General features: G+C 29.2%; 1 protein-coding gene across 1 annotated transcript in view; it reads right to left on the bottom strand.

Moving 5' to 3' along the window:
* The window catches only part of nab (NGFI-A-binding protein homolog), a 218,567-nt gene that overhangs the window by 25,892 nt on the left and 169,182 nt on the right, over positions 1-23,493 (bottom strand). Inside the window, exons 4-6 of the mRNA XM_075366309.1 lie at positions 11,590-11,726; positions 8,873-9,088; positions 1,712-1,831 (exon numbers count right to left, since the gene is read on the bottom strand). Coding sequence (XP_075222424.1) covers positions 1,712-1,831; positions 8,873-9,088; positions 11,590-11,726 — 473 coding nt within the window. The remainder of the gene's footprint in view (positions 1-1,711; positions 1,832-8,872; positions 9,089-11,589; positions 11,727-23,493) is intronic.

Raw genomic sequence — 23,493 nt, 5'->3', positions numbered from 1 at the left:
TATTTAAAACAGCTATTACAAGAAAAATATCTGATAACTGGGAAATTGTTAGTCCAAAAATTGCATATTGAATGAAAACAATGAGAAAAGATAAGTTATTAGTCAGTTAATAAGACTTATTTTAAATTTTCTGTTTGTTTTACATACTTTGTTAAGTTGAATAGGTTAAAAACTATTCAAAACTGAGTAACTTTTTTAGTTTTCAGTTTTGAGGACAAATTTAATGATGGAATGATTTAAATAATCTAACAAAGAAAAGAACACTACTTAAATTTTTTTTTGTCATAATTATAAAGCAAATTATTGTATTTCAATCATATTGGCAAAGATGCAATGCACCTTGTTTAATAATGCTTAACACAGGAAGCAATCTTGTTCTTTCCTGAAAATTTACAAGTAAATAGTAGGCTTAGATATAGAAAAATGTAACTCAGTCAATATAATAAAAGCATTAATACACCTAGCACACACCTACAGTAAAAAATGTCTACAAAGTCATGTACAAAGAGTTAGAGTGTAAAAAGAGTCATCAATGACACCAAGCATAAGAGCAGACTAGGATTCTTTGGACACTTCATAAGGATGCAAGATTCAAGACTTCTGAAACAGCTGGTACAGTACAATATTGACTTGAAAAACACCAAGACAGGATGCAGATAGAACAGAGAAATAAGAGAGGATTTGAAGGAAATTGGCCTTGCACCAGAAGACTCCACAGATAAGGTAAATTAAATACGAAAAATCAAGGATAAAAACACTCGCTTCACACTTACAAGAAAAAACTTACAATATGAACATTTTCAACAACACAAAGGGCATGGAGATTTGAACATATGAAAAAATACTGGGAGGACTGCAAGGTCCAAACACTCCCTTCGAAGAGACTTGTATAATGGACTGATCCTATGCGGTCATAAAAAATGAACAAAAAAGTATTAATGTCACAAATAAAAATGTCAGAGAAGCTGTTTTGCAGAGAAGCAACATTTGCATTCTTGTTCGTGCAATTACAATATATTTTCTTTCAAAAATATTGTTCCCTATTAAAAAACGAAATTCATTACAAAATAATAAAAATGGAAATATTATTAAATGGTTTTACAAAGTCATTTTATAATTTATCAAAAAAATATTAAACTTGTGTTTATATAACTTGGGAATGGATGTTCGGAAGAAAAATCCCAAAAATCCTTTCATAAAGAAAAAATAATTTTGTGTACATCAGAAGTAAAATAATATAAATTTAAGTTAATGATAAGAAAAAGGTTCAAATGTTAGAAATTATTTTTCTTTCAATATCTAATGTAAAGTAGGCTATATTATGTGAATGAATCAATAAAATCAGTACAGACTTATTTTTTTTTTTAAATTGTACCTTTTAGTTAAATAACACCCAATAAATTAATAAATAACTAATTTGGATAAATATATATAGTATATATATATATTTAGTATATATATATATACATATATATACTAAACATAATAAAAAAACGGAAGTAATTTAATTTACCTATAATATAAAGTTTAATAAAATAAATAAATTAATTTCTTTCATAATTTTATTATTATTATTATTAGAAGGAAATGAGCGAGAAAAAAAATCGAGAAAAAAATGGTATAAAATAATTCGATTGTGAGAAACAGGGAGAGGATATCCAGGAAGGAAATTCTTATACGTATGTTAAGAGCAGTAGTCGTAAAAGTTTACCTCATGTAATGTGAGAGGTTTCTCGGGTTTCCTCTTACAATCGAACCTGCCATAAATGGCACTGAACTTTCTTATTTGGTCCATCCTGCGAGGATCATCTTCAGGCATGCCAAGTAAGTGCTAGAAAAAAAAAAACATTTACGTATGTTTTAAATATTTTTTTTTTACATTGCAATATAATTATGAAGTAAAAATGGAAAATTTTTGTCTACAATTATTGTATAGACAGAGTAATGTAATGCATGAAAATTAAAAAAACGAATATTTATTTCACAGGTAAACAAATTGGAATTATAAAAAAAAAATCATTTATATTTACTTATTGAATTCTCGTCATTAATAATTACGTCACATTCTTTCATTAAATTTGATACTCAAGGACGGATTCAGGAAGCCATTCTACTCTTAGGAGGACATCAAGTTAGTAGAATTTGTATATCTTTTTAAAAAAATCAGTCGGAAGTCCTGTTTTATTCAGAAACTAATTTTATTGTTCGATATAAATTACGGAAAAAAACAATTTATCATAAAAAGCTTTTCTTTTAAAGGTTTAAAACATTTTCCATTAATAGTATAAAGCCGATTTAGTCTCGTAAGTCCTACAAAAGAAAGTTCTATTTTATTTTAGTCGGTTTTAATCTTGATGTTTAAACATATGTGAATTTTTAAATGTTCATAACCGCATACCTTGGGTAATTTGTAACATAAAAAGGTTTCTAATCTCAGATTAATAAAACTTAAAAAAATTTTCAGCCTTATAGAAAGTTATTTTTATTTTCTTGGCATCCTAACTCTACAGCTATGCTACAAGAATGATAGTATGGTAATCAGTCAAAAAATGGGGTATGATTTTTTTTAATTCCTCACATTACATTAGTCAAAAATAAATAAAAAAACAAAAAAACAGAGAAGGTATAAGTTCGTACATACGTACAAACTTATTATATTTCGAAGCTTAATAACTTTTGACTGAATAAACCGATTTTGACGCCATTTTGTACAAAAACTAGTGAATATGGGCAATTCGTTGGTACCATTTTGGGGTAAATATCTCCAGGGTAGGGTATATAGTTTTGGGAGCAGTTTTCTCAAAATTTTGCATATATAACCCCACTTTATATTAGGCTCAATTCATGCGTGCATGTTTATCTTATCATTTAAAAATAATATTTAGCTCAAAATTTCCCGTTCCCCAAAAATTGAAAATCTATTTTTTATTTATCGCTTATTTTTTAATCGAATTTTTTTATTTCTTCCAAAAAGTACTTTGGGGGCAATACTGAGGTGGGGGAGCCAATGAAAATTTAAAAATATAGATTTAAAAAATTTTTTTTTGTTTACTGTTAGTTTAATGTATCATTATTTTTTCACTATATTAGAATAAACAAGCTCAAATGCCAGTAAAATATTACAACTTTGTTGTCAACGTTTTTCATAAGACTTAGTTTTCGAGTTAATTACGAAAATAATTCTCAATTGTGAAGGTTTTATTTTAAATCTTTGTTTTAAAAACATTCTAACTGGTAAATTTTAAATTAATTTTTTTAAATTAATCAAAATTTAAAAAAATGTACTTTTAATTTTTCATTGAAATCAATAATTTTTGAGGTACTTGGAAAAACGAACCTTTTTCAGCCCTTTGGAGTTAAATTTAGCTGTTAAGCCCCAAAATATTTCAAAATCGTAGAGGATATTAATGTGTGCTATTCTCATTTTTTTTTTTTATTACGAAAAGAATCTTAATCAAATTTTCATTCTCAATCTCAAAGTCGGCTCACATTAATGACTTAATTGTACAAATTTATTTTATTGATTCAAATAATTTCATTTTTCTAGTCCTCTATTTATTTGATATTTTTAACTTAAAATATAAATAAAAGATATTTAATTTAATGAAGAAAAATAGGAATTGTTCTTTCTTCATTCCATTTTCCTGATTTAAGAACACCAGCTTCTGGATATCACTAGTTTCAGTTTTACTCACTTATATGCCCTCTTGAATAGCCCACACATGTTTATTTCTTACTCATTACAAGGGGTTTTTTGGGGGGGAGGAGGAGCCGGGTCCTCATCCAGAGTAAAAATAATAATTATAAAAAAACACAAATAGTAAAGTATCTAAAAAAAGAAAAAGTATAAATACAAAAATATAAGTAAATAAATAAATAAAAATTATGATAAATTTTAAATGACTTAATGAATTAAATGAATATTAAATGAATTAATATTAAATGAATTAATAGTACTTAGGAAACAGTATAAAACGAATTTTAGTTTAAAATATCTGTGGGTTTGTTTTTAAACTAAATGCTCCCTTTGTTCTGGGTCACCTGAAACAACAGCAATTGTTTGTATTACAACAGTCGTTATATAATCATTCGTTAAGTACAGTTTATTTACAATTAATGCAATTATATTATTATTAAGAGTGGTAACGTCTTTGTCTTTCATTGGATTCTGGTTAAAAGAGTTCTGGGTTCGCGACCTGGTCAGGCATGGCATTTTTCACATGCTACAAAATTCATTACCATCCATCAGTAACTGTTATTGGACGTCAGCCTGTTGTTGCTGTATAAATAAATTTAAAAAAATATTTATTATTATTTCTTCTTTATTTATTTACTTATATTTCTCATTTATTCTTTACTACAGTATTTTCTGATTACGTTTGTTTAACAATCGAAAAAGTCATCTATTTTTTTAGATTTTACGTAAACATTTTCTAGGAATGGTTTATTAACGTAATCATATTTTCTGATTTAGTTTAATTTTAATTTTACGAAAACTGCAGTTTCAGTTGGTTAATAATAAACGATAACCCGTTTTAATGCAAGAAATTCTATTTTACTTAGTTAATTGAATTTTTCATCGATTGTTTGTTAACGTTTAAAATTTATCTGACCAAAAATAGACTAATTTAAATAAAGAAGAATATAATTAAAAATTAAACATTCTACATGAGAGTTTTAAAAGGTTTTTACTGTTTTTATCAGTATCTCTAAAGCTACATTTTTAATCGTTAATTTAACATTTTTAATTTTAAAGAAATTTTGTAAATAAAATAAAATATTCTAAGGAACTACAGATCCAAGAAATTTGTTAAAGATTTTACATTAACAATTCTGAAAAGTTATAACGATCACTTTATTTAATATAATCACTGAGAGAAGTTGATCGTAATTTTCAACACTTGTGTACTTCTACACATACACACACGCGCGCGCGCGCACACGCACAAATATATATATGTCAAGCGGAAGTTAACAAATTCTCATTAAACATCAATAAAATAAATAGAATATATTTTATCATAAAATTATATGTGTTAAAACACTCATAAACTACTTTTTTTTCGTCTGTAATCTCCCCCCTTCCTCACGCCTTAGCCGGATCCGCAATTACGCATAAACTCAGCTCCGAGGGGTGCCTTCGCCTCAAACTACCTCGGTAGGGCGCTAGACCCCACCCAGGTAGCCGGGACTCGGTCGTGTGTTACATGCCATGACTCCAGCGGGAGAACCCCAAGAGATTCCCCCGCCGGGACTCCGGTCTTGACGTCCTGCCTCTAATGGAGAACTCCCGTAAACTACTTTATATAAAGTTAAATAAACGGTGCGCTCTATATATCACACTACACTCTGTTAAATAAAAAAGATAACGTTAATAAAATAAAATTACGTAAGAAAACCGGTCATTATTAAAATGTTTTAAAAATAAATACGTAAATGAGAAGAACTTCTGTTAAAAGAAGACAACATTTTTTAAATATGTGTGAAAAGAAAATTCTCAGTTGTTTCTTATTAATTCAGTAAAAAATATTTATACACATTTAAAAAGAATAAAATACAAAACAGTCATCGAAAATTCAATAAAAAAGTAAAAATAATATTTTTCAATTTATATTTAGTTACGATTTTTTGAAAATTAATAATAAACAGTTTATACTACCCTTAATTTGATATAGATTTCAAAAAGTAGAAGTTTAAAGAACATAAAAAGGAGCTGTATTCTGTATTTGTGGTACATTATTTAACTGAAATGTATATTTGTTCCTTTCTGTAGCTCCACAGATACGACCAACTTTTGGGTAGTAACAGGTCTTCGGTCTGGAAGTAACATATCTTTAATTAGAAGGGGGCGGTAGAAAACTTAAAAATTACGCTATTTTCAAATTTTAATAATGGTATTTCGTAAAACGATACCTCTTTTGCCCCGGGATTTTTTCAAAAAATTCATCGTTCTCGAGATATAAGCGGAAAATGTGCTCAGAAAAATCAAAGCAGAAATGAATAGCGGCTAGAACATATATCCGTTACACGCATATACTCGTACATTGTCATTCGTTAGCACTCAAATTTTTATTTAATCAGCACTTCCTTTTTAAAGAAAAGGGAAACGTATACCAGTATCGTATCTAGATGGCTAGTATATTGAACGATAAAGTTACGGAAAAAACAAAAAACGATAAATAAAATAATTATTAAAAAATAAAAAACTCGATTACTAATTGTATACATCTTCCTAGAATAAGTATGAAAAACGAACAGAAAATAGTTAAACAAGTTTTTCTTTTTTTTCTTACAGGCATTTATTCAGAACATAGTAAGTTAGTCAGCTACATGCAAGTTAATATTATCTCTACATTTTATGTTATAGTGATTACCTGTATGGCAAATGGTGACCAATCGCTTCCACTTTGTTTAGTTTATTTCTATTTACTTAAAATACGCATATATCTACAAAAAACGTTGCTCATATGAAAATAAATATTGTTTGCTAGAAACATAAAAGCGATGAAGTCTTTGAATTAACGAAAAATAACAAAAGGAGTCAAGAGACATTACTAAGCAAACAATTACCGAACTCGAGCAAGCAAGAATTCCCAGGAATGCGGGAAAATGTATTAAGATTAATTATTATTTAATTATGTCACGGGAGAATATTCGGTGAATGATGCTCCGATGAGCTCATATATTAGTTTTATTTTTCTTTAAATTACTTTAGCTATGATAGATAAGACGTGTGTCAATCGTGAGGACGCGCAAGTGGACGATACTAAAAACAAACTCGGCTAATACAATTCCAAGTATTACACAAACTACATACATGTTACCTTAAATCCATGAAATCTTCACGGTTTTAAGGACTCCTTCAACCTTCATGATATGAGAATTACTCTGAACCAATTGGCTCTGTACTAAACCTTTAGTACAGAATAAAACTGTGATTGGTTAACAGAATCATAATTTTAACCAATCGTTATATAGCGATCAGTTCGTCCAAGTGGGTGAAATGATCATAGGAAATCATTCTTATCATTCTTAATCATTCTAAAGTTACTATTCAGACTTTTCAAACTTTATTTTCGAGGTTTATCTCTATCTTCTTTAAAAGAAATAATTAATTCTTACACGCATCACAGGCAGAAAATGAATCTTACTAATTTATTTATGTTATCACAGATTTTGCCATTTTAGCAAATTAAGAGGTTGACTGCTGCACTTAAAACTTTCTGAACTGCAAGCGGATTTGATCCGCTTGAAGAGGATCATTGATTGAACATTTAATTGAAAAAAAATCTTCCTTCGTTTAGGTGGCCTTTTACAGTGCTACAAAAGGGGTTTCCCCAAATTTTAATTTTTTTCTGTCTATATATGTTCTAAACAAAATTTCATTCATCTTAAATTCTGAATAATTAAAATTAAATAAAAAGTGAGAGGTAAATTTGAGCCTCAGAGCATTTCAATGAGCGAGACAAAAATTGGGGCCTCAAAAAAAAAAAGAAGATAAATTCAACCAATGAGACATAAATTCTAATAACTAAAATATACAGTTATGTTTATAATGATGAAATAAGGAAACACTTATTTTAGTAACCTGAAATCCAAGAATGTAGGCTTATGTGGTTCATAACGGTATTAGGAAAACTTTACATCTAATGTTTTTACATCTCGACTTTTTATTTTATCTGTCAGTTTTTAATAACATAATTCAAAAGGAACTTTAATATAAAAAAAGTAAATAAAATATTTCGAACCAAAGTAGCAGTTTTTAAAAATATTTAAAAGAATTTATATACACTACCGCTTTTTTTACCTATAATTATTTTGATCTAATAATGATTTAGAAAAAAAGCAGTCAAAAAACATATGATACTATCATACCCTACACTGAGTCTTAACTTGTTTGCCAATTTAAGTAAAAGAATTACTGTGACAAATTAAATTTATTTTGTAAAAACAGCCGTTATTTTATAACGATAATGTAAAATTTATAATTTTTTGGAAATAGCTTAATAACTTATGACCCAGGCAATGGAGAAAGAAGCTAAGTATTCCGTTGAAATCGTAATTTTTTCTATTACAGTACGACATTTTTGTCTTAAAAAATGAGATGCAATAAAGACCCTTAGCAGTTAGAAATCACTATTACACTGAAACATTAAATCGGATCTTATAGTCCAGCTGCATATTTAATTTAAGACCCAGAATCGGATCTCATAGCAGTCAGCATTAATTCTCATATCATCTCATAGCAGTTAGATTAATTACGTTATTATATCCAATCTTAAATATATTCACGTAGAAAAAATTCTTTTTTACACAGGACTTTTATCTTATACATCTTAGGTACTTTTCTTAAATATTTTTTATTCAGTACTGTGTAACTAAAGTATTTGATACATGGGATTTTCTAATCGAATGGATTATTATATCGAATATTTTACCTGATGAAACTGATAGTTCTTAATACCACCCGACAATGTGCTATCTGAAACGTTTTTCAACAAAATTATCAGCTGATCATCTAATTCCTGTATTCTCATATTTCACTTCAAATCGTGAATAATCGTCTGACTTATGTGTTATGTTATTCACAAACGATTCTATAAAAAAGTAATTTACGTAGTATAAATTTATTCCGATAGTTCGTGAAGATTATAATTTTTTAGAAAAGTTTATAGCTGGTTTTTCTTTGTTTTAATAAATACTATTTTAATTTACGATGAAAGTTTATTTCTTATAAAACCAACAGAGAGATGTTGAAGATTACAGATCTAATCAAAGAAATAATTGTAGCAAATTTTATGTTCTTAATATTCTATTAACTTTAAGATAAAATGATACATTATTAACAACACAAATTAATAATAGCGCTCACCTCCAAATCTTTACATGTTTTTTTCTTAGCCGCAGTTGCTTTAGGTTCAAGATGAGGTAGACTGCGAACAAGACGCTGAGCGGCATCAGCAAGGCGTGCAATCTGTGCCGGCACTAGGACAGGAGTCAACTGTAATGGGGAACCGGGCGGACTGGAACCTCTTACACCTGCTGCGGCTCCAGGACCAGGACTTGTTGCACTGGACCTACCGTCCGCCTGAAATTAACAATTAAGAATTTAATTAAGAATATTTAGAGAAGTTTTCTTACATTTTTATATTTAAAACGATTGTGTAAATCGAATAAATGTAATTTACAATCGTTATTGACTAAATCAAAAACTTGATTTGCGTATTTTAAATAATTATGAATGATTAGTTGATAATTAAAGTTATTTCAATGTATTTTACATAGTAAAAGTAAATATAACCCCGTCTATTGTGTAATTCAATTTTCAGAGAACTGCTAAGCTTTATAAATTACATATTTCAGTCTAGTGAACAAATTATAGTGTGCCGTAGAGAATTAAATTTAATAATTTAAAATCAATTAACACCAGAAAAATTCGTTATATAATACCTGCAGACACTTAAAAAAAAAGAAAAAAATACATGTAATTGAATTTCAATAAACCTGTTAGGAAATGGCCATAAAAAAGTAAAATTAATTATTATTCAACTCATTTCTAATAAAACACAATAGAATCTAAAAAGAAATGAAAAATTGTTTATAAAAATGAAATACAAAAGGATGTCTTGCCAGGATATGTTGTTAATTGGAATTAAACAAAAAGTAGCGTTCGGGAATTAGTGAAAAAAAATTGAATGCGTTAATATTTTACTAGTATGACTAGATCTTCCACACATAGCTTTCCTAATACGGCAGCAATTAAACAAACACATACCTATACGTTACTACGAAGCATCCGCAATTAATAATCTCTGAATTTTTTCCTGGGCGCGTAACGAATTGTTATTATCAGCGCATCAGCGCCCGGACACGTTATTTTAAATAAATAGATATTAAAAATTAAGATCGGTATAAACAGTTGGAACATACTAGAGAAAATTCAAATAATTGAATGTAAACGGACGGCCGTAAGAAATCGTAGAACATAAGATAACATCATTTCATTATTCCCTAGCATATTTTTGATTTTAGCCCCTAATCTAAACTTGCGACGCAATGCCGAATAACACCTACAATCGACAAGGACGTGATGCACTGTTAGTTGGCAATCGCAGTGAACACAAACTAGTGCATCCGTTTCTGTCATCAGATATCCATGAGTGAGCCTAGTGTGCCCTATCCGGATACGACAAATAATAACCTTCTCTCGACGGTTATTTCTGCATGAGAAGCTCCACGATGACAATTAAGGACGAAGTTTATTGTCGATGGTAGCATTCCATTCACTTCGCCACTCACCCTTTTTACTAAACAGAAAGATTGTTCAAAACAACGCAATTGGTAAAGAGAGGCTGGAAACAAGCCTCTTTTGCCGTATTATCAGCGCGCTTATTACCTGAAATTTCAATATGTTTGGAGATCTAGCAGAAGCTCACAGTTGTATTACGCTGTGCCATTTGCAAAATAAGATACTCAATCTCACAGACAATAGCGTGTTTGGAGTGCATGTTACTAATCGCCTGTAACGCACTGATGGAATTTGAGCAGACAAGTTCATGTCGAAAAGTTGGGTTAATTATATTTAAGTCCTTAATAATACCAAACAGCTTCGCAACGAAAATACTGACGATGCTGGAAGGCAACACCCGAAAGCACAACCACCAGAATTAATATTTTTAGAGCTGTCCGTATAAACAATAGCAACAGGATTTACGCTATTTATAAGATTATTGAATTTTTCTCGTGATTTAACCGGATTTCTGTTCTTATCATAGCGGCAAAGACCAAAGCAGTAATTTCCTAGAGAAGGCCGTCAAAACGGGTAATAACATGGCGCAACAGTAAGAACTGAAGGTAATTGTACATTTCCAGCAAAGAAAAGACGCTGAGCTCTGATTTCTAGTGGAGCAGTAGATGATGGCCGTTCCTCATATCGATTAATATGCTGATTGGAGAATACCGCATTAAAGGTTGGATGAATTGATTGCGCTTTAATGTGAGCTATACAGGAGCATATGATTTGCTTTCTTCTATACCAAATAGATGGCTCACCCCTGTACACCAGCAGACTTACCACGGAGCTTAAGCGAAACGCAATTGTAGCAAGACAGATATATGATTGAGGGACTGCATCGAGCGTCTTTAGAGTGGTAGCCCGATGCCGTAGTCTAAGCGGGAATGGAAAGAGCTCGATAGAAGCGCAACATGCATATACGATCGGCTCCCCAACGGATATTAGATAGCATGTCCAACATCTTTAGAAAATTTACCTTCAGCTCCTTCAAATCTGTTACCCACGTTAGTCGTTGATCAAACCACAATCCTAGAAATCTAACCCGCATGCATGCTTCAACTGGTTCACCGTATAAAAACACTTGGGGGTAAACATGTTTTCTCAACCGGGAAAAGCAAATGCACTTGGTTTTTTCCGAGGAAATCGTGAATCCAGTCGTTTTACGCCACGATTCTAAGCGATTAAACAAGTGCATACCAACTACGCTACTCTGAAGCACGCGCAGTTAGTAATCGCTAGAATATTAGCCAATTAAAAGTTAAATAAAATTATTAAATAATAACATTAGTACTTACAGTTTGTTGTTGAATTGGTGTTGGAGACTGACTGGTAAGTGGTGGTATAGGACTATGACTATGTCCTGGAGGACTTAAAGGATCTCCTCTTGGACAAGTAGCTGAACCTGTTGCTCCTAATGGAGTTTGGAACATGGCTAAAAAATATTAAAAAAAAAATTGTTAAATAAAATATCTATTAACAATGAAAATTAAAGTTACGAATAAAACTTTAATCTTAACTGTAATTTTAGAAATTTAATAACTTTAATTTTAAAATTTTAGTTAGAAAATGCAGTTTCAATGGTTAAAAGTGTCCATAGTATCAAATTGAACCGATGTCATTAAACTGCAGATGTAAAATATTTTTTTTTTAGTTTATTACTTAAATAATCAACAATGTTATATATTAGTATAGCGGCTTCGCCCGCGCTGTATGATTACTTGCGTTTCCCGTCGCGGTAATTTTTATTTTATTTTATTAAAATTTTTTAGTTATGTTACAGGAGGTAGATACAGCCAGTCGGGTCGCACATGTAGTAATAGTGGCAGTGATTCTATTGGTTGCGCCGCCCTTTCACCGTCGCACTTCTTAAAAGATCGAAATTAAAAAAACCCTAAAATGGTTTTTAGATGTTTGTTTGAAGAGTATTTGCAAGCCCAAATATAGTGAATATCTTGTATAGTATAATCGGAAATGGGGATAATTTGCAATTATTGTTCAAAATATTTTACCTTTCTTCACCCCTTTCAAGATCGAATTTCGAAAAATCTAGAATTTAGTTTTTAAATATTCACATGTAGTTTGCACACACCAAAAAACAAGTAGATATCTTCATTTGTTACCGAAAAATTAAAAAAATAGTTAGATTTAAAAAAAAACCAAAAATTTATTTTAACCCTTTAAACTCGGAATTTCATAAAATGTAGAAATGTGTTTTTAGATATTCCCATGAAGATTACTCACACTAAAAATCAAGTTGATATTTTCATTTTTTTACCAAAAAATTAAAAAAAAAGAAGTTAATTTCATTGTTACTCCACTTTAATCCTTTAAACTCGAAATGTCAAAAAACCGTTTCTTAGTATTACGTGAACACCCGTAAGAAGAACACGTTTACAAATTTTCATCAATTTATCTTCAGTAGTTTTTGCTGGGTATTGATAAATCAGTCAGTTGGTACAAGTTGCTTTATAGGTTCAGAAGATATATATATATATCAACTTGGGAGTACTAAAAAAAGTTCACGTAATATTATAGTAGTTTTCATTAATTGAAGAAAAAGATTAAAAGAAGGAAGAAAATTGTTTCCATTTTTTAATCTGACCATACTTTTTAAAAATATTATAACAAAAAAGAGAAACATTAGAATCGGTATTAATTAATCAAAATTCATATTTTTAGAAAATAACTACTTCATGAAAACATTAATTGAAATCCATTATCAGTCTTCGAGCAAAACATGTTGCTTGCTTGATTTCTATGAAAAAACTAAAACAGAATTAATTTTTTTTACTAATTTTTCAAAGAAAAGTAAGGTATTACTTTCGATTGCATGGGTGGAATTCGGAGGGGTTAAATGAATTTTGTTTATTACTGAGTATGAGGATTACGAAGATACCATTTATGTATAAAATTTTGTGGCTTGAAAATTTCCAAAACTACTACATAAATTTCATTGAAATTTAAATACGCTATAGTAGTGAATTTACCGTTGTGCATGTGATAATTTGATGAAGATTGATTGAGTCGCTCTTGAGTTACGTTCAATTCCAAAAAAATTTTAACTTTTGTGACTCAAAGATCTCCAAAACTACTCGATCAATTTCATTAAAATTTAGATATGTTATATTAGTTTATCTGATGTTATGCGTGTTAACGTCTGATGAAGATTGGTTTAATCCTTCTTCAGTTTTGTTCAATTTAATGTCAACAACGGACAAAACCTCAAATTCAGGTTATACTGACTGTGTATTTTTCATATGCACTTATCCAGTGAGTCACCAGTGGTAAGCGAGTTTAAACTTGATATTTTTATGCAGGGCCTACACGTTATTTTTAATTATTTCATCAAATTACGGTTATAATAATTTAATTCTTTATAAACGAAAATGTATTTTAATATTAAATAAAAATAAATTATATCTCTTTTAGTTTACTCATTTAATTTATATTTAGTATATTTTCTTGCTCAAAAAATTATACAAAATTATTATTCAAAATAAAATAAAGAAAAATCGGTCTTACTGCGCAGAACTGCGCAAGAAATGTTTGGTTTTATAACATCAGTGTTTGATCTAGTGATGCTATTGGTATTCTCCAGCTGAAAAAATTTGAAAGGTGAATTTTACTTACAGTAGCAGATTACCGAATAGTCATATTAAGGCTTTATGGATAACATTAAAATCAACCTAACAAATATTTTTCAGAACTGGAATGGCTTTAACTGAGTTAGATCATAGATTTTCACTGGAAGTGACGGACGTGTTTTCATCTGAGCAGGATAGAATGTATTACCCATAATCATGAATCACCCAATAAAACAGTAATATGTCATATTTTACTCAGTTGTTAGAATCTTATCTATAGAAAGGTCGTAGAAGGATCTCTGAACTTTCCTAGCCACTGCAAGCTTAGGGAACCTACCGTCGGTAGGGACGGTGACTGGAACAAGTGACAAACTAGTCTTATTTACGCTTTATTAATTAATCTATTAATAAATGTGATTATAGGGATTTATTTGAGGGCAATTAGAATCAAATACTGATAGGACGATTTAGAAGGAGAACATCATATTTTCCGACAACTAATTGGTTATATATCGTGAAAAAAGCGAAGTATAGAAAAATCAAGGAAATGTTGGATGGAAAAAAATGAAGGCGAAGTATTCCAAAATTGTGAAATTCAACAACATGATGCGAAATTCTAAGCGAGAAATACACATTTAAAAAAAAGAATAAAATAAATGTTTGATTCCTATAAAACAAGTAGTTGATTTACTATTTCTTTTAAAACAAGAGTAGTTGATTTATAAGACAGTACTCTGACCAATCTTTTCTGAACTATAAAAAAAAAAAAATATATAAGTTGAGGGGAACTAGAAGAATAACAACTAGGCGTAAAAGCAAAAAATTCAAAACCTTACTAACTGGATTAAAAGAACAGTCATCGCTCATCGTTCAAATATGTACATATAATTTTATTTTTATTTTTAAATTATTAATATATTTTAGCCTAAAAAATATAATAAGCTTTCTAATGTCATTCTACCTACATTTTTTGTTGAACCGAGTACCAAGACAAAACAGTAAGTGTAGTGTGTGTGTGTGTGTGTGAGCGTGCGGGTGCATACATGCATTATTTTGAGCATATAAGAAGGGATCAAAATAAGAGGAGGTTCCACCGCATTGTTTAGTCATTAACATTCTTATACCTTGTATTTTTAATTTTTTTTTATATCGTATTAGATATTAGTAGTAGGAGTTTAAGGTTATGTTCTGGTGTGAGTTAGTTTAGGGTAGTAGAGAGAGCTGAGCGTGACCAGAAGCTGATGGAAAGAGTCGAGAGATTCATGCCTAACGCATATATTGGGGGAATGCCAGTGAAATAAAGAGAAAGAGACGACGTTGAAGTAAAGGGAGAGATTCCCAGAAGAGATGGTGTTTTTTAGTCCGTAGCAAAAGGGTTGAAAAACAGCTCTAGACAGCTTGGAGATACCAAGGCTGCTTTTTTTGCCGTCAGCCGGGCAGGGTCTCTCTTTACCTCTCCCCCGATCTCATACTTCGTAACGCAGCTATCACACAACGATCTCTTACGCTGTATATGTACGTATGTATTTGAGTGTCTCCGCTCGCTCATTCTTACTCATTTTAACTCGCATCATCTTTTTTTTTTCATCATGAACGGTCGATTTTAATGTTCATCACTGCTATAGACTACACAGAAACATTATATTTCATTACATTAATGTGCAGTGCGTGCACACAATTAAAATGCCTCCTTATGTCCTTACTTTATACTCCTCCTGAATTTCCAGGTCTTTTTTTTATACATCATTAACAATGTTGGTTGTTATTATATAGCAGATAATGTAATATAGGTTTTTATGTTGTCTTTTTTAGGGTGGAAGTTTACTGGTTTAAAAAAAAATTAATTAATACTTCAACAAGATTCAAAGTTAAAAAAAGTTCTAAAAATAATTAAAAAAAAAAAAATCTTAAATTTTACACTTATTTTTCTACGAAAGCTATCCTAACAATTTTTAATTACATTGACAACATTCTAACAAATGTTAGAATAATGCTAATATAACATTTTTAACCTTAACAATATTTTACTAAGCCGATTCCAGTAGATTATACCTCAGGAATCAAGTTTTTTAAAGGAACAGTTCTTATTAGATTGGAAAAAATACTGGTTAGAAGAATTTTTGTAAAAAATGCAAAATTAATCAGAATATTAATTCTCAGCTTTTTAGTTACCGGAGAAATTATAAAAATTTCATGAAAAATTACTTATTATGCAATATTATCTAAAATAATGAGTTAGTTCGATCCCCTTTATAACCCAAACTGCTGAATTTATTTTCTCAAATTTGATCCGCCAAAGCGTCATGGTACCTTTAAATCAATGTTTTTGATCAATGGTATTCCAGTAATCAGACATTTTTCAAATAATAACTATTTCAGTCATAACTGTTATAATTAAAATAAGAGCATTGTATTACTTTATTTATTTATTTTTTTAGAGATGATGGGTATCGACTGGTTTGGTCATTTTGCCCTATGAGATGGGAATTTTTTGCATATGAAAAATTCCATGCCTGACCGGGATTCGAACACAGGACCTCCGGATGAAAGGCTGAGACTCTAGCCATTCGCCACGGACATCGGCAATATATTACTTTATTATATGTATGTAAAGATAATATGTGTAAATTAGTCCAATTTTCTCCTTTTCTTTTGACTTATTTAATTTGATTACACTACTTTTGTTCATCTTCAAAAAACTTACGAACAATTAAAGAAAACTATTTTTACTTATCACGACTCCGCGTCTATGTGAAAAGCGCAGAAACATTGAAATATGGTTTATTAACTACCAAATAACTAATCATATCTTATTTTTCTCGCCTAGTTTCTTCGTTTTTGATCAATGGTATTCCAGTAATCAGACATTTTTCAAATAATAACTATTTCAGTCAAGAATGGTTATTTTAAAATTAAGAAAACTTGGATTTTTTTTTATTACACTGTATTAAAAAATAAAACGGTATGTAATAATGTAAAAATTAATAATTATTAAAATAGGGATAAATTGGTATTTGTAAAAAAAAAAATTAAAATTACTGCTACGTTAACTGCACTGGAGTGAAAAAGAATATTGTAACGATAACTAATAAAATACGGTTATATGGCTGCTATTGCCGACAGCTGTTCAAATGAATCCATTTATTGCTCTTTTACTTCCTTGTATGAAGTAAAGAAAGTATTGTGATCGCGAAAAATTTCGGTTTTCAGATTTCAACGGAAATATTCATTTTGACCATCCTTGAATCCATTTTGACTAGTTTCGGCGTGACGCCTGTACGTACGAACGTACGTGTGTACGTATGTATCTCGCATAACTCAAAAACGATTAGCCGTAGGATGTTGAAATTTTGAGTTTAGGACTGTTGTAACATCTACTTGTGCACCTCTCCTTTTGATTGTAATCGACTGGACCAAAAGTGTCCAAAAAAGCACAAAATCATAAGAAATTTGGATTTTGAACTTTTTCTTAACCGCAGTAATAAGCCGTCATTGAGAGCTTTTCAACGATATATCATAAATGGTACTTATTTTCATTGGTTTCAGTGTTATAACCAAATAAAATTTTAATTAACGAGATATTTGGATCTTACAAAGGGAAGGCACATCGGTTCAAATCCGACTTCACCTCCTTTTTTATTCTAATTTAAATATATTGATTTATTAATAATTTTATTAATCTCTGATTGTAAAAAAAAAACTTACAATAAATAATAATTCAATAACAATAAAAAAAAAGAAAAATATCAGAAGTTATTAATGAATAAAATTTTATGAACTTTTCATTTAAAAAAATGTGTATATGTCATTTAATAGGCATACAAGGAAGTCATGTGGTGTCCAAATCAGCTTTTTTCGCGTGGGTTTCTTACTGTACAAAACCAGCATAGACGCGAAATATTGGATCAAATTTTTATATACAAAGTCATCCAAAGTCATTTTACATCCAAAGTCATCCAATATACAAAGTCATCCATTGTTTTATATACAAGTCATCCAAGTAGGAACTAAAAAAATTTTTTTTTAAAATTATTATACATAGTATGTATAATGATTGAGTATTAGACGTAGGAAGTATGATATGCTAACAAAAAAAAACTTTCAGCAAAATAACTTTCATGAATTTATAACACGGTAAAAAGTTTTTTTACCGACTTTTCGAAGATAAGTACGGTATACTTTCGGTTGCATGGTGAAAGTGTGGCATAAAATTGAATTTTCTTTACGTTTTGAGGTATGAGGAGTACGAATATATTATTCCCTTATATATTTATAGGCCTATGTATAAAAGTTTGTGGCTCAAAAATCTCAAAAACTACTGGATTAATTTCATTGAAATTTAGATATGGCGTAGTAGTATATCTAAAGTTGTGCATTTGAAAATTTGAAGGTTGGTTGAGACGTTCTTGAGTTATTCTCAATTTAAGGTTGAAAATGTTTGAGCGAGACAAGTTAAAAGCGTGGTTAGTTATGATGCTGCAAATTGGAAAGTTGACGTTTCTTTATCTGCGGTACACTGTGTCAACAATATTATTCAGGTAGCGTCGTTACCTGTTTTGAGGGCCATGATGACTGGGTATATGTTTCAGCGGGTCGAAGAGAAAAAAAAAAACGAAAAATCGGTCTTGCGCAAGATTTAAAAAAATAATTTAAATTGTACTCTCTAAATATTACGTTACAATGAGTTATTTACAAACGAAACAACTTCATAATGTAGTAAAATGTAGAAATAGCCTCCATCTAAAAATAAATACAAATATTCACTTCAAAAATAAATAACACATAAAATGGTTTTTATTTCTAAGATTTTTGATGTTTAATTTTCATTGAAGAATAAATGCAAAATTTTACGAAGACTTTTTATAACACAGTAGCAGTAGTAGCTTTGTGAAAAATTAATACTACTAAATATTATCCTGCAAAAGTGGTTGAAAAATTCAGCGACATTTTATTTTATTTTATTTTTTTTTTTGTTTTAGCTGACTATTTTGCTCTAGGGATTGGACACCAAAGTGGTTGAAGCTTGGTTTAATTTTTTTTCTGACCCTGCATTCTGAACAAGTAGCATAAAATATTTAAAAGCTTTTTTATTCAAACATAAATCTAACTAAAAAAATTTTTAATATGAATTTTACTAAATAAAAAAAAAAATCATACAAATAATACATGAAATTAAAAGTCGTAAAAAAACAGTAAAAATAAAACTTGAGGTGCTTCTCAATTAACGCACTGGATTATAGATTGGAAAATTATTCGATTTGATCCTAGGTCTATATTAATTAACATAAATGATTGAATATTATTCCCCCAATCCCAGCCGTAATAAATCTGAAAGCAACAATCAGCCACCAATTCATGAACAATTGGAAGCACATTTTTGTATTCTTTTCATTATAAATAAAATTTAAAAAAAAGGATTAATCATTAAATTTTATATCTGTTTTATTCATACAATGGACTGACATAAGATAATAATAATAATTTTTTTTCTGCAGGACTTCACACACACCCCTACACCAAGCCGTCACCTCCCTCATGTGTGACTCTGCAACCAGGAAAGAGACAAACGCAATAGAACGGCATAAACTCTATGAAGTGCTTATTCAAAAAATAATTAATATATGTATATATTTACATATAAATATGTACATTACATGTATATATATATATATATATATACATACATAAACATTATCTTTTACATCTTATCCAGTTATCAGTCTCAATAATTAAATTAATATCAAACGTTGAACAATTATACAAATATCGAACACACACATATATATATATATATATATATATATATATATAAACATGAATACAAATAAATAACTTAGAAATTACAAATATATATAAATTACGTCTCAACACATCTATTCAATGGTTATGAGTCCATTCCGTTATCGATAGGCTTAAAAAATTTCATATCTATTATAGGCTCATAAGGTACTCTCAAGTCCTAAAGTCGAAATATTTATTAATAATAAACATATTATTATACATAATATTTATGTATACATATTGCATCAGCATTTCTACATCTTATATGAAACGGTGTTAATTTCATGAGATTGCAATGTTTCTCATAATTTTCATCCGATGGAACCTTCTAACAATCAAAAACTACAGAAACCTCTTCTGAACTCCCTCAATTTTAGCAGAAATATACTGTCGATCGCTATTCCAAATAGTTGAACAGCATTACAGCATCAATCAAACATTCGTTTGAAATAACCGAATAACTGAGTCAGCATAGTGGAAGTTTCTACTAATTCACTAGATTAATTCAAGATTCCTTGCGGCTCTGAAAACTAACATACTGATAAGTTCAGTAAATAGAAACCGTTCGTCAGTATGAACACCCAGATTGAATACAGAAGCAAGACGTTTAATTTTATCACGTCCAATCAGATAATCAAATTAAGCGAGAATTATCCTATTATAGGAGAGTCATTGTACATATCAATAATAAAGAGGACGAAAGGCAGAAGGCCAAGATTCGATCCCTATGGAACACCGGAAGTCACTCGAAATATTTCGAACAAATTCCCAGAGACTTTAACCTTAAATGTTCTATTGCTGAGATAGGAGTGGATCCATTTGACCATTCCACTGTGACTCCAAGCCTACGAAGCTTACTCAGCAAAATAACGCTGGTCACGACGTCAAACGTCTTTTGGAAGTCAAAGTATATTGTGTCAATTTGATCTCCTTCGATCTCTATTTAAAATAAAGACATAACGAAGTTCATAATGTCCATAAGTTACGTAAAAGTTGATCTTCAGGGACAAAACGATAGAAATAAACATGAATTCTTCAAAAATTTCGAAATTACACATAAAACAGAAATAGGTCGATAATTACTTAGTAAAGTCAGTTATTTTTACACGGATTTGAATAATAGATCGTAATACCGGTGTTCTTTAGTGGTTGGGTTTCAATTAACCACACATCTCAGGAATAGTTGAACTGAGACTGTACAAGACTACACTTCATTTACACTCATACATATCATCCTCTGAAGTATTATCTGAATGGTAATTACCGGAGGCTAAACAGGAAAAAGAAAGAAAAGGTCGGTAATTAGTAATTCACTCAGGTTTCCTTTTTTAGGAGCCGGAGTAGCAAGTGCCTGCTTCCACACTTTTGGAAAATTTTCTATTTTTAAACTTAAGTAATAATAATAAGAATAATAATAATAATAAAACATGTTTATTATCATTAACGGCGAACTACTTGAAGTAACCATTCTTTATATCAATATAATCTGAATTTCTATATTCCCTTTTTTATATCTTTTATCCCTTTGGGCTGATGAAATATTCTGTATTGTAAACCAATATAGAGTTTGTTTAGTCAATTCAATCTGAAATTAAATTTGTACGTAATGGTTTATTAAATATCATCTGATGTTAAAAATTTTGGCCCTCACATGACACTTTCATAAAATTTTTCTGCACTTTTTTATATAAATTGGAGATATGAAATTACTCTTTCACAGTTTAGTCCACTTAAAGATAGAGAAGTATGAAATTTTCATAATTAGGATCCATATTGAATTTTTATGATGTATTTATCATGTTCGAAAAATTGTTGCTAATTTTGCACTTGTTGCTAAATCCACGCTATAAATGTGGATTAAAAATGGAAGTTTTTAATGCATTCAGAATTAAGTTTATCATTATTATTAAATATTTATTATAAGTACCTGTACTCCCGTTTCAAATTTACATCATTGGGTTACCTTAAATAAAAGATAGAACAACTTTTAAAAATTCAAAAGTAGGCTATTAAATCTTTGTCCGATTTATGTAGATTGTAGATCGATAATTTGGTAAATTAAAAATTATAATTCGAATATATCCATGTTTTTTATACAAGTGATTAAGAGGAAGGGAAATAATTATGGAACTGATTCTAGAGCTTGATTTAAGGAAAAAATTCATATAAACATAGAGTATGTCCAAAAACGCTTTTTTATAGCGTTACAACTGGAGATAAATTTCGCTTTGATTTCAGTTCCTCCGGTGAAATGAGTCACACTGAAACTATTAAGACGTTATATAAGGAGTAAACTTGATGTTTTTTTTTGTTTTTTGACTTAACAAATCAAATAAAACAGGTTTCAGAACTGTATGTTCCTTAGTTTTCATGATATCCAAGGAAAATAGATAAATTCGGTGATGAAAAACACTTTTTTTTAGGTTTGAAGTACAATAACTCAAATTACTTCCCTTTCCTCTTGAATCAATCTGTATTTAAGAAAGTGCTATCTTTGATATACCTATATATATATATATATATATAAAAAATTAATCCTAACTTAATAAATTGCATCACGCACCATAATACTTATGCATTCGATAAAGAACATATATTTTTAATAAAAGCGTATTTATTAATAAATATTTACCAATTATAAAAGCTCTTCCGACTACTTAATTTAAAAAAATCGTATTTTTTTTAGCAACAGTATAACTCTGTCAATGATTTAAAGAAAATTAATTAGACAATCTTTAATTTTTTTGCATACTTTTAACATATATTTAAGTAAATATTAGTATTAATGTATATCTAAGTAAATATTTATCCATTTATGCCTTCAAATTTTTTCTCTATCTCGATTTTATTTATTTATTTATTACTTTCAAATAGTTTCTTAATTATTGTTACGGATCCTTCAAAGCAAAGGATGAAGCATCTCTTTTTTGTTATCAGTGATAACAGAACAATGATGTAATGCGCACAAGTATTTTATTATTTGAATAAAATATTCGTTTTTTCCCCCTAGGTATTTTCTCGTAACTTTTATTTTATCATTTAAATTATTAATTCATTCGTATCATACAGTTTATTTTTATATGTTTATACATACAAGACTGATGAAGAAAACTAGAAAGAATCTGAAAATTGTATAACTTTTTAATTAATCGCGTATATCTTAAGTAGAATACTTGTTAAACATTTCCATAGTTTTACCACTTTTAGTAGCGACTTTATGACTCGTTTTATCCACATATGACCATGATTACATTATTCTTGTTCCGAAGCTCTTAAAAAATTTAATCAGGATTAAGGTAATAAACTATAGTAATTAAAATTAAATCAAAATATTTGTAAAACCTTTAATGCATTATTAAACAGTTATTAAGTATTATACATTTTTTTAATGTTCATTAAAAATGGAATCGATAATAACATTGTATATTAAGTTTAAAATGAAATACTTTTACAAAGGAAAATTGCACAAAAAAAATCTTTTTTTGTTTTATCATCATCCCGTCTACACAAAAATATAACATACGATGTATGATAAAGATTAAAAGTAGTTTATCTTTACTTTTTCAAACTAATTTAATAGGTTAATTGCAGGATAATTCCTGTACGCTATTGTAAATCACTATAATTAGCATTGTATATAAAATTAAGATGTGTATAAAATTTGTTTCACAAGTATACAACAGTGTATTAATAAGTAATGTAATAGATAGATGTATGTAATACAAATACGTGTACTCAAAACATACATTATTTGTTCTGCGCTAAAATCATGTTTTTAATGAATTATATGTATTTTATAGGTAATAAAACAAATTTTTTTTTACTATTATGGTA

This window comes from Lycorma delicatula, chromosome 5 (assembly GCF_047948215.1).
Source record: "Lycorma delicatula isolate Av1 chromosome 5, ASM4794821v1, whole genome shotgun sequence".
In the NCBI taxonomy this organism is placed as follows: domain Eukaryota; kingdom Metazoa; phylum Arthropoda; class Insecta; order Hemiptera; family Fulgoridae; genus Lycorma; species Lycorma delicatula.
This window is presented reverse-complemented; position numbering and strand designations above follow the sequence as displayed.